Below are 12,077 nucleotides of genomic sequence, written 5' to 3' on the forward strand. Positions count from 1 at the left end.
TCACCAAGTTCTTGTTCGACACGCCCGCTGATATCGCCTTCTTTCTATCACGAAGAAATTAATCACCGGGAAGTATTGCATGGGTCGGCGCTATAAACGCTCCAATGAATGTGATTCGCCATGCCAACTGCCAAATAAAATACATCACCGAATATACCATACCTCACTGGTTTGGCCAGCTTTTTCCAACCTGTATAGATGCAATTTTCTTCGAGTATGAATGAACAACCGAGAAACGCCTTATGGCACAACCGGCATTTTCCGGACCTTAAAGTTTTGTATGGACAAATTAGTTTTATTATAGGTACAATATATTTTGTCTATCTACTTTGTTACATGGCGACTGCTCTTAAAATGTGCAACAGATAACAGAAAATGAACATGATATCCCTTTTCTCAGGGATACTACGAAAGGCTGAATTTATTATTGCATTCACTTTCGGAAACTAGGGGTGGTTTACAGGCAAATGAAGCACTTCAACGCTTGACGTCCGTTGTGAATCAAGTTTCAGTTTCAAAGAGCTTTGTACCAGCATCAACAAAAGCTTTCGTTTGTAACCTCACTGGAAATGACCGAAATGAACCACCCTCTTTTCGAACTTGTTTACGCATCCACTGCGTATCTAGAAACAAAACAAATTTTGCAGTTGATACTATTTTATTACGTCAAAGCTAACAAAAACTAGAAAAAACACGTCTGAGGCAGTGCGTAGCTCTGACTGCTTGCGAAAAATATCACGAGTAAAGACACCGAAAGAAAAAGACCTAAAGCATTTGTTTAGATCAGTCAAAAACACAACGCAATACGAAAATTGTAGACGCGAAAAACGAAACAGACCGCCAGGCATGAAAGGTTTAACTGCTTTCCAAAAAGAAACTACGCCCCCATCTTCCGGTGTTCTGAAACTACGATCCATGGGAAGTATGCGTACACATCACTACTCGGTGCAGTTGGCGTACATATTGGGAATCATTAAGCCGCGCGGCTGATCGATATCGCAGAAGCCTTCGGGCAAAGGCATCGAACCTCTGTCCGCGATGTTGCTGAAGAGCGCGCGCGCCTCGTGGTCGTCCAGGATATCCCACTTGTTCGGACCAGAAGCGAACTCCTTTTCAGTTAGAGCGAGGAACCGCAGTTTAGGAAAAAGCGGCTGCATAACTTTGCGAACGTTCACATCTTCGCCATTATCTGCTCTGCGAAGGCACTGCACCTGGGCCCACGCGAAGACTGCCCGAAGAACACAAATCTCGGGAACTCTTGCGGCGACGTCCAGGATCCAATGAACTGTCTCTTCCGAGCACGATTCCAAAGTGTTCGTAGAGAGAACGGATAAACTGTCCTGGTGAAGAAGGTCTATTGCTTTGTCAAGAATTGGGTGATTATCTTCTCCTGCGATAAGAAGGTAATCGATGACTGGGCATACGTCCAGTGTAGTCATTCTGCGTTTTGCGTAATCTACGCACTTTTCAGCGAGTTCCGGCACCAGGTACTTGACTGCCGCGCTGCAAGTGTAGGCAGCTTGGAGCCCGCTTTCTACTTGAAGTTGGCCGCTGTAGAAGTACCTGCATGCGGAAAACAATTCTTGAAGAGCAAGGGTCACAGCGCATGCGCGCATCAACTTGCATAGGAGAATATAACAATAATACTACTTTGCATTCTCGTTAAGAAACTTTCAGTGGGTGAGTCAGGCATTGGCTGGCTCAAAACGGTTGCGAGGCTGCCTAAACCAAAACGCCTATTATTAGGTGTACTGTCAAGCAGAATAAATCGAAGTTAACACTCCCGAAAACAAACGAACTAGAGACAGGCCGAACAGATGTTCATAACATACGATAAGCAACTGCGTCCGATATATTAATGGGCAGCTGCTTTTCCATTTTCGGACAGCCGTGTTTCGTATTTAGTGGTGCCTATTTTGTGGAGTGTTTATTTGTAAGAGATTGATATTTTGTGCGGCGAACAACATAAAAGAGACGATGGGCAGATGTTCAATGAGAGCACAAGACGAGCGCAGTTTCTTTTTTTTAGAGCGCTGTATCCGGGTGCTCTCCTTGTTCATCTGTCCTTCGTCTGTTTTCTCTGTTTTGATAAAAAAATATGCATTATCACAAACTTGCACAACTCATCATTCAACTAGATTAGGATGCTGTCGTATAGTGTAATAAGTGTTAACAGCACACTGAGTGAGCGGTACAACACATTACAGCTAATTGCATATCGCATTTTGCTGTGTGCTGATAGGTTACAAAGATATGGCACAAGGCAGTTACATGGGAAATGGAATAATGCGTTCTAAAAAAGGAATGAGTTAACGCACAGCAAGAGACCAAGAACGCCTTGTGGGTGTAGGTCAGTTATGACCACACTTTCCTCCTTGTCAAAGTCACCGTAAAGCATAGCCCTAAAAACTTCGCTTTGCAGGGCCAAAATCATCCGGTGTGCCTTGAATGACCTCCGGGTGTCCGGAAAGTGGTCACAATCAACGACGATCTCGACGTCAGCCAGCTCTTTTGTTTCCAGAAACTTTGTCAAAGAAAACTGAAAGTAAAGGTAAGAGGTAAAAGTTCAATCTCAGGTCATCGAGAAGAGACGCAGTCCATTTCGATGCTGCCGAACCAAGAGTATGCTACAATAATTAGGGAACCTGGTTGAGTTCTCTAACAAATTCTGTCAAACCTATTCACAATAATTTTATTCCGCTCATTTTTTACAAGTAGCAAATGCATGCATAAAAAAGAAGCAGGTTCCATTTCGTAGAGCTGTAAATCTTTGCCGTTTTCAGTATTTTATGTATTACATAATCCACTGGAAAGAAGCCTTTTACCCCAATATTTTATTTATTCAGATACTGCTAATATCAATTCTGGTATTTGCAGGATCTCTATACAAAAGAAGGCAGAATTCCATAATAATGGCTTCTATACTATAGCGCGTCCATAAAAACTGACACGAGAAAAAACAGCACTGCCGAGACTGAATTTCGACTCTGACAAGAACGATCAGAACGGCTTCTTTGACGCAACTTCTGAGCTCGCCGTATCAAGCCACATAATTCTTTATTGGGGATTGATGGTGTGAAGTAGCGCTTTAGGATTAATTGTAGCCCGGATTTAACCTGATTTGAGTGGTTATATCTTGTGGGAGCACTTATTTTGAGAACATTTAGACATCAATTTTTTTTTTTACTGCACTCGTGATTTATAACTACAATGCGTAATATTAATACACTTGTATCGTCTAGGCTAAGTAAATATTTCTATATTCACTTAGCTTATGCGGCATCACTCTGTTACAAAAGTTTTACAAAGGCTTGACTTTAAATGGTTGTCTTTCAGAAGCAGTCCCTATTCAGTCATTTGTGAAACAATGTTCCCTAGTGTCCCCATTCTTGCTTGATTCATCTTCGGGAGCAATGTAAGCATTATAATCAGCATTGCCATTGATGGTTTCCTTATTGCAGGTAAAGACCTGGTGGTAAGGGCTTATGTAGATATCCCATTTTTCTGCGCTGACAGTCTAAGGCTCGCAGAAGAAATGCAAGGTGGCCTTTTGGTTATTGCTATGGGGTTCGGATGAATTGACCTAAGAGCAGTGTTCTTAATACAGCGCAAGGGACATGGAAACATGCAGAAGAATGTAAGGCCACAGGCGCTTACTAACAGCTGAAAATTATTTCGGATCACGACATATATATATATATATAAACACTCATAAAACATTGGAGCCAAGGTTAAGCTGCACGATCACTGAAAACAGTGTAGTCATGTCAGAAGTGAAATAATAAAAGATCACAGCAATAAAACCACGCTTTAAAAGGAGGGAACAAACTAAAATAGAACCGATGAAACTAAGGGTTCCTAGCCAAAACGGCGTGTAAAAGCGAAACATATTGCACTGGAAAATTGAGAACAAGTTTGTGGCTTAAGGATCTTTAAAACGCAGTTAGGAGCAAGTGGGAAAACACACAACTGATGTACCCCTAAGGAATTTATTTTTAGGAAGGTGTGCTTATCAATTCCTTGTTTGCTCGGTGCATTTCAATAGCCTCAGTAATTTCCCTGGACAAAATATTCTGGTGTAAACATTCCTTCAGGGTTGCTATTCGTGCTTTTGCTTTCACAATTCTTGGACTGCTTGGCGAGGTACCCGGAAGCCGAAATACAACTATTATTTTTGTATTATTTAGATGCACCTGCCTGTTTTTTCCGATAAAAGAAAAAATTTCTTAGAGGTATAGGAATTGTGTAGCCTTTCCCACGTGATACTTCCTGTTATTAACTAGCCTGCAGCCGCAAATTTATTATAGGATTCCACCACCATTTTTAGCGCTTTTACACGGCGTTTTGGTTGTACTCTTCCTTTTTACACTTTTAGGTTTTGTCCAGACCTTTACCTCCGTATTTTTATTGCTTTTAGCCTTTTACCCTCATCATTCTACAGTCGAAAAAGATCATAGGAAGGGATTTGCACGCAATTTAAAAATACCGAACACTAAAATGGGTAAAAAAGTAAATAAATGTGGCTTAGAGGATGTGACGTCACGAAACCGGGAGTAGAAGCGCATGGGAAGGGATTAGCGCGCAATTTGAAAGTATCAAAGACTAAAATGGGTAAACAAAAAGTGAATTAAGCACCTCGAAGTAACTAGAAGCAACCTTAGCAGGGTAGATGTGTAGGCCAGTTGGTGAGACATAAGGAAAAATAAAACCTCAGTAGGCACAGGACGGAGGGTGGAGACAACACAGGCATGAAGCAACCAATAGCAGCATCCGTACTTTCGCATTACTCCAATGCAGATTCTGCAGTGCTCTTTAATGTTTGGCTTATGTTCTAAAAATGGTACCTGCGCTAATACTGCTGCCCCCCGACCTACCCCTAATTCAGTGGTCGAGAGGTACGCTGTAGCAAAATTATTTACTGTAGTGCGCATGATCCAGAATGGCCTAAGGCTCCCCGATCATTCGCAGTGCTGCAAACTGCTTGAGAAATGGAATAAAAGTCCACTGCTACCTCTACCAGGCATCGATGTGAAAGCACTATAGGTCGTCTATGTCCAAGCACGCAATCCTGCAGTGCTATAGCTTCCACGCCAGGTGATATGCACATGCTGAGGCACGAACATCAATACAGCCGCAGGCAAACATGTTCAGTAAATCAATAACACATTCGTTTACTAAATAAAAAAGCAGACTGTTCTGCTGGCAATGCCTATAAAAGCAAGCGCATATTTTTGTGATGATAAACATTAACGAGGGAGGGAGGTGAGATTTGCCTAGCATGTAGCGAGCGAGTCATAGCGGGTTTTAGAATCAGTTGACCTTACTGGTTATGGGGAGAGGGCGATTGCGCGGGGACGATGAGCATGTGTAGCATGCTGCGATGAACTGGCGAGCGTTGCGAATTTAAAGTCTGGGCATGAGCACCCGCAACCGACTTTTTCTTTATTGCCCTAACCGATATGTCCCCCCTAGTATTTTAGAATTTGCCAATAAAAACTATGGCAAGAACGCTAACCGTGCTTACCTCATGATTCTTCCCAGTCTGCGTAGAGGTGCTTCCCCTAGGAACACACCAACAGCACTTTGTGTACTTGTAGCAAAAACTGCAGTACGCTGTAACTGATAAAGGAAAAGAAGGGATGGTCCAACGTTAGGTGGGTAATGCAATGACAGGTGGTGCACGGTTCTGAGTTTGCAATTCCTCTGCACTGCTATAGCTGATGCAACCACAGAATTTGATAAAGAGACCGAGAGCACGACTCAAAGAAGTGTAAATATATCCAGCATTAAGCATTATTAGGGGGTCTTTGTAATAGACCAAATGGCACTATTGATTCAAATGTGGCCTTGTTTCAGGAACGGCACTTGCGATGGCAAAGGTTAACGCTGTAATCCGTTTCCCTAGATGCTTTTCAAATTCCCGCATAAATAGTGCAGTGCGAAGTCACTTTCACCGATTCTGCAACACACCACAAAGAATAAAGCTTCTTTGATTCGGTTGGGAGTAGTGCGTAGGACCTACGAATCAAGAAGTCGCGCTCTGGGACGACCACAACACGCCGGCTTGAAAAAACATCAGAATAACTACGGTGCCGAGACGAAGTGCTGGCGCTCTGAAAACGTGATTGTCAGGGAGAAATAAAACTGCGAGACTCCACCCTTACAGCAAACGCTAGATAGATCAATATACATGTTCCCTTCGTGAACATAATGTCACAATGCTGACAGACTTAACTGTTTACAAATTTCATCCCTACTGAAAAACCTAAAGTTCTACAGGGCAATAACCTCATAAAATCTCATCTCATTGCATAGGCTCTCATACGGTGCCCATCATTATCATAAAATATCGCACATAATTTATGATAATGTGCAAGAAACTAAGACCTTATTCAAATATATGCGACCTGTATGTGATTTATTATGTGAACTGAGTGAGATTGTGTGAGAAGATGTGAGGTTATTGCCTCATACACGTTTTCAGTAGGGATGTGTTTACAATGCATATTTATAACACATTCAGCCTGCTCTTCTCTAAAAATGCATCCTTGAAGTTGCTTTCGTTTCTTTAGGGGAACATTTTCCTCTTCTTCTAAAAGCTTAGCTATTAGTTCTTCCCCACAATTCTGTAGGCAATGCTTCATGCGCGGCCCCAGAGCGCCCCAGCGCTACCCCCTTCCTCCACCTCCTGCGCACAAAACAAATAAATGACCTAAGGCTGCCGACCACATAGGTGGCCGAGTGGTCAGGGCTTCCTCGCATTTACAGGAAGTTTAATGCATTTCCATTTCATCGCCATAACTTGGAGGACGACGACAGATAATAATGCTTTATAAACATAATGACGAAGATGAGCTCCGCTCACCCTCGGTGTAATATGAAGACCTATGGTGGGATGCACGCTAGAGTGACTTCCACGTAGCCCAAGTATAAAAAGATCTACACCTTCAGCCGCTTTCATTATTCACACGAAACAAGGCTGTTGCTGCCCTTCGTACCCGACTGTCTGCAAGCCAGCCGCACATCGGAACAAATTGGTGCATGTACCCTGGATGTGGTGCTTCCCATGTCCGACCAGTTGGTTCAATAGCGCCGCTGGTTTAGACACAATGGTGCTTCACAGTTGCAACGCTGGAACGTGTTCTCAGTAAGATTGTACGACCCTGTACCTCGGAATACCCGCCAATGATGAGTTCAGCGGACACTTATATTACATATTTAGAATACGGTAACAACAAAGCAAGAGGTCCACTGAACCTGTCTCTGGTCCGCCGGCATCGCTGCATGCTGCATACGCTAGCCCTGTGTAGCCACTCACAATTCATCTTTAGGGACACTTCCGTAGTGACACTTTAGTGACTTTCCGTGTCGTCCTTCCGTCCTTTGTGTACTTTTTGCGCTATTTTTCATCATAAGCCACTTTCGGCTCTTGCCGGAATTTTCCCACATTCATATGCGCACACGACCTTGCTTTTCACTCCCATTAACCTGATAAGTGGAACAGTCTGGCACGTTCGCACGAAAACGCGCAGATTCAAAGTGTCGCTGAGCCCGATACCGTGCTCGGACAGCCACAGGATCAACGCGCCTCCAAACTGTCATTGCACCTGAGGGCTAGCCCATGTCCCATTCTCTTATTACGTCACCCACTCCCGTCGCCAATAAGCACTCAGCTATGTAATTTGCGAAGGCCATCTGCCAACACATTTCTCACCTCGGCTAGATCGCGCGTCCTTGATGACGTAATTAACACACGCCGCTGATCAAACGCACTCCCCTAAATCGCTTGACCACGCATTTATCACTGCCGTCTTGTACCACGTGTAAATGAACGTCTTACTGAATGATTAAACTGAAATTTCGGCATGTGTCCAGCCACTAAATCATGCCGACTATAATAATTGCCAGAGGGAAAAGCATTGAAATATATCCTTTGCGAAAGCATTTGATGTGCCTGAAAATAGAAATATAAGTTTGAAACGTTACTGTTGGAAAGCTTACGGTAAACTACATCAGATTAATCAGTGCGCAAAAAGAAGGATGTTCATCAATACCAAAGAAGTCGCCTGCAATGAAGCACTCACTCTCTGGACTAAAGTGACTAAAAAAGAAATTAGCAAAAAGTGCGAAATCGCGTGCCGCATCTGACGATGCGTCATGCCAAGACTTGTTTATAGATCTTAATAGGTATAAGGTGCCAATAATTACAACACAATATTGTTCCTTCCAGCTCAAGTGAGGAAATATCTTGAAGTTGTGAACAACAAGGCAGCGGTGGATTCAAGAATTATTGTACAATTCAGTCGGCACCTGTAACCTTTGCTTACCGATGGAGTACAGCTCTGTAACACGATTCGAACAGCTATACTCCCGGGTGCGATGTAGACACTTTAAATACACTCCGAAGCGCACTACACAGCGCTGATGCACGAATTCAATGCCCAGGTAGCCATAAACTGGCCGAAGGCAAAGAATGGGTGAATACGGCATAGCCTCCTGTAGGAGTACAAGAAGATGGAGCTAGCTGTCGAGTTTTTAGACCGTATTCTTCTACTGGCCATACGCACGTAATCAGAGAACATAAGAACACGAATCGGGCAAGACAGAGGACAAATATGGGGACTAAGAAATGAAATTGATTTCATGCGTTACCCTGAACCTGGCAGCTTGCTTGTTGAGCTGGGATATTATCTGAAAGAAAAAAAAGTGACGTAGTTACTATAAACATTATAATCAAAGGAAAGATTAACAGCGCCTGTCCTGTGTGCCTATTTGTGAGTGCTTTTGTTAGCGCTGTTAATCTTTCCTTTTAAGAGCAATACACCAACTAGCCCAGCAAATAGATTTTGTTATGTAAATAAGCACCTTCTGCATACCACCTAGCCGTTACCTTTGGGACACCGAAGTACGAAAAGCTGTTGGACCAACAGTTCGCACGTTCTGATTGGGCGACACAGATGCAAGCGCTTCGCTGTGGAGCACGAGGCGACATGCCGCGCAACCCAGCCAATTAGCGCTTGCGCACTGGCGGCGGCTACCTCAAGGTATTCGGGTAACCCTACCAGTAACTAGTACATAGTACGTTAAATAAATGCACGCTCGCTAATTATCCTGGCTTTGAGAGAAACGGAAGAAATTAGCAATATATTCATTTTCTTCTTTCCTAGGAACCTAGAGCGCAATTCTGTATAAAAAAAGAAAATGGTATTACCACTGTGTCGCGGAGCAAATACGTTCTTTTAACCTTCTAAACTCAAGAGACCTTTTACAAACTATTAAAGCAGTAAACAATAATTCCACTGTGCCACTGCTAGGTACCGAAAAACTAAAAAAATCGAAAGGTTTGTTTTATGCTCATGAAAGCATGAAACCCAGCAACCATTCTCTATAACTTTACACGGCTATTAATGTTTACCAATACGTTACTTGGATACATAGAAGCAACCGCTGACAGATTCACTCATATTCGTTCACTCACAATAACGTTTGTCAGTGTGGGTGACCGTTTGTGAGCCTCATGTGATAGTAATAAATTCGACTCAATACTTTTCGTTTTGGGTGTGTACTTTTTCAATTGAGCATAACACAATAAAATTAAACAACGAGAAATTGCAAAGAAGCTAAGAGTCTCTATGCGTCTACAGTTTGTCACCCAGACACATAAGGTATGTTATCACTGTTGATCAGAGAAATCCTAGCAGCACACGGTCATCCTCGCCTGGCCCCGCTGAACCGTCGCACCATTTAGTGGCATAAGAAACCAATCACATTCTCCGATCACTTCGCGTAATCAGTTCGTAGGCCGAGAACGAGGAAAAAGACACGGAAGCACAAATTAAATCCCACGCATGCTCACTGCTTTTTCTCACCACCCAAAGTGCAATGTCACTGACGCGGCGTGGTAGTTTATCTTGAAGCCCATATACACTTTATCTGACCTCCGCCGCGTGTCCGGTGCCCGAAATACTTTGCCGCCGGTTATTCTCACCGCGCAAAACAAAGAATCCTTTGTGTTTCGCCTTTATGGAAACGCGGCACCATCTATCGGTCTCGAACCTTCGTGGCCGGTTCTGCACCCGAACAGGTTATGGCGGGTTAAACATGTTTAGACGGTTCGTTTTTAGTGAAATATAAATTTTCTTATAAGATACACACACATTCACATCATTCACATGTCTCGATGGACAAGTGACCCACCCGTAAGCGAATCATGTGGGGATAAAGAAAAAAGAAAGCAAGAAATAAATGCATATGGGAGGGCAACAGAGAAAGAGTAACATGGGCCGAAATCACTGAGCAGACGGAGGACTTTTGCGCTCCGCCTCCACCGAAACGCGACAGCTGCACTCTGGTTCGGTACTAAATCCGGGTCAGTGGCTCACTCTCTGAACAAGTGAGCATATATAGTACCTTGATATACAATTATTGGGATAAAAAAGATACGCCTTTCGTTTAAATCCTTATCGCAAACTAGCCTATAATTTGGTAAGCAGGTTCTATATAGGACGCAAAACGTTATGACTCCACCCAGAACTCAGAAGGATGGTTACATCACAATTCTGGTAAGAAATCACACGCGTATATTTTTTTCGGCACGTTCTTCACAACTGTAGGTGACTAAAGGAGAAAGCGATCCCTTTTTGAATGAATGATATGTTTGCGCTGTCACGTAGTACGGACTCACAATGTGCGACCCGTACTCATGGAGAGAAATGCACATTCTGCTTGCACGTCCTACCTAATTTAGGGAATAAGCAGCCGACTGAACACATGTGGCAAGCGCTGTCAAGAAAATTAAGAAAACATTCTGTAAGACGGTACGCAATCACGCGTCTAAGGCTGTCCTAAATGAAAGAAATTTGTTTCCTATTTCAGCTCAGTGGACCAACTGGACCTAAATTAGTTCTTGTCCAAGTGAACCAGACTGTTTGCTCTGGATTAAGCATGCGTCGGGAGTAAGAGGTACGCGCGATGAACCACGGCGCCTAAAGTGCGCACTGCGCTCACAGCATGGCATCTTAAAGAAAATGTCTATGCCAGCCAGTAGTGCTGGACGCTCGCCAGCAGGCACGAGAAAGAAGAACATCCGGAACTGCAGCTAAAGTAAAACGCTAGTGTTTTATAACAGGACGCCACGTTGCTCACCCATTTTTCACAGCGAAGCTTGAAGATCAAGGCAAGACTAACTCGAAGGCACAGAGAAGAGCCGGGAATGAAAAGCACGCTGCACAATAGCAGCTGCAGTAAGCCGGCAAATAGTCGAAGGGTTGTTGAAGCAGTGCACAAAAGTGTTCGGACAATGAGCCCCGTTTAGCAAACTTTCTCGGCTTAGGGACGCCGTCAGTGCACAAGAAGGGAAGTGCTCTTACGGTGTAACTGCGCTATAGCGTGGGGGCGGATGCGTAGATTGACCAAAGAGGGTACCGCCGCTAGGGGCAAACCAAATTCAGGGGCAGTCTTATCTGTTGTTTCTGCTGGCGTCCCTATGATCAGGGAAAACGCGCTTAAATTTTTGTCTAGACAACAATCTGGATGCGCTGGCCTAGGCGCCCAAGGCATGCCGGGAAGCCAAAGCTTCGGATGTTGAATATGCAGCGTTCTACGAATTATATTTTTCGCTTTTTTTTTTGTTTCCATTGATTATTTGTGTGCTTTGACACCATGTAAATGCCCAGCGACTAACGCAGTTTCTTTGATATCCCAAGTGCCCAAATGCTGCTGTGACTGCTGTGCAATTTGTATGACAACCGTAAAAGGATGAGCAGGAACGGCAATTGTGCTTCTGTGCGCTACAATTCACAGATCCTATCTGCTGTCGTTGTGGGACCGTTGGTCATTTGACATGTGGTCGCTTGTTAGATCGCCCGCCTTTTATTTTTATTTTTTTGAGCGGGCCCGATCGAGAAACGGAAACAATCAACACTTTGTTTCTGCTTGATACATGTTGCCATGACTTTACATTGCAATGCTTGCGTTGTAAATAACGATGGCTGCTGAGAAAACTTTGGGTTCTGTAATTTGCGAGCAGTGTTCACATGTTGGATGCGTATTTTTGCAACAGTCGAAAATGAAGAATG

At 43.6% G+C, this 12,077-nt stretch overlaps 1 protein-coding gene across 2 annotated transcripts; it reads right to left on the minus strand.

Moving 5' to 3' along the window:
- Positions 1-299: 299 nt before the first annotated feature.
- On the minus strand, positions 300-11,505 carry LOC146189376 (BTB/POZ domain-containing protein 6-B-like). 2 transcript variants are annotated; one of them, XM_084604214.1, is made up of 6 exons: positions 11,146-11,503; positions 8,653-8,691; positions 5,525-5,619; positions 2,319-2,539; positions 1,465-1,563; positions 1,255-1,390 (listed from the first exon to the last, which is right to left on the minus strand). In XM_084604214.1, the coding sequence occupies exons 1-6, from the start codon at positions 11,147-11,149 to the stop codon at positions 1,381-1,383; spliced, it is 468 nt and encodes a 155-aa protein (XP_084460340.1). In that variant the 5' UTR covers positions 11,150-11,503; the 3' UTR covers positions 1,255-1,380. The 2 variants fall into 2 exon arrangements, with proteins under 2 accessions (XP_084460339.1, XP_084460340.1); XM_084604213.1 differs by having other exon boundaries at positions 300-1,563; positions 11,146-11,505.
- Positions 11,506-12,077: the final 572 nt, after the last annotated feature.

Source organism: Amblyomma maculatum, chromosome 5 (genome assembly GCF_055883805.1).
Source record: "Amblyomma maculatum isolate TAMU_Amacu chromosome 5, ASM5588380v1, whole genome shotgun sequence".
Taxonomy (NCBI): domain Eukaryota; kingdom Metazoa; phylum Arthropoda; class Arachnida; order Ixodida; family Ixodidae; genus Amblyomma; species Amblyomma maculatum.

Coding starts and splice junctions, on each gene's coding strand:
- LOC146189376 (XM_084604213.1), bottom strand. Junction 5,620..8,652: donor AGCAAGCTGCCAGGTTCAGG/GTAACGCATGAA, acceptor TTCCTTTATCAG/TTACAGCGTACTGCAGTTTT. Junction 2,540..5,524: donor AGACTGGGAAGAATCATGAG/GTAAGCACGGTT, acceptor CTTTACTTTCAG/TTTTCTTTGACAAAGTTTCT.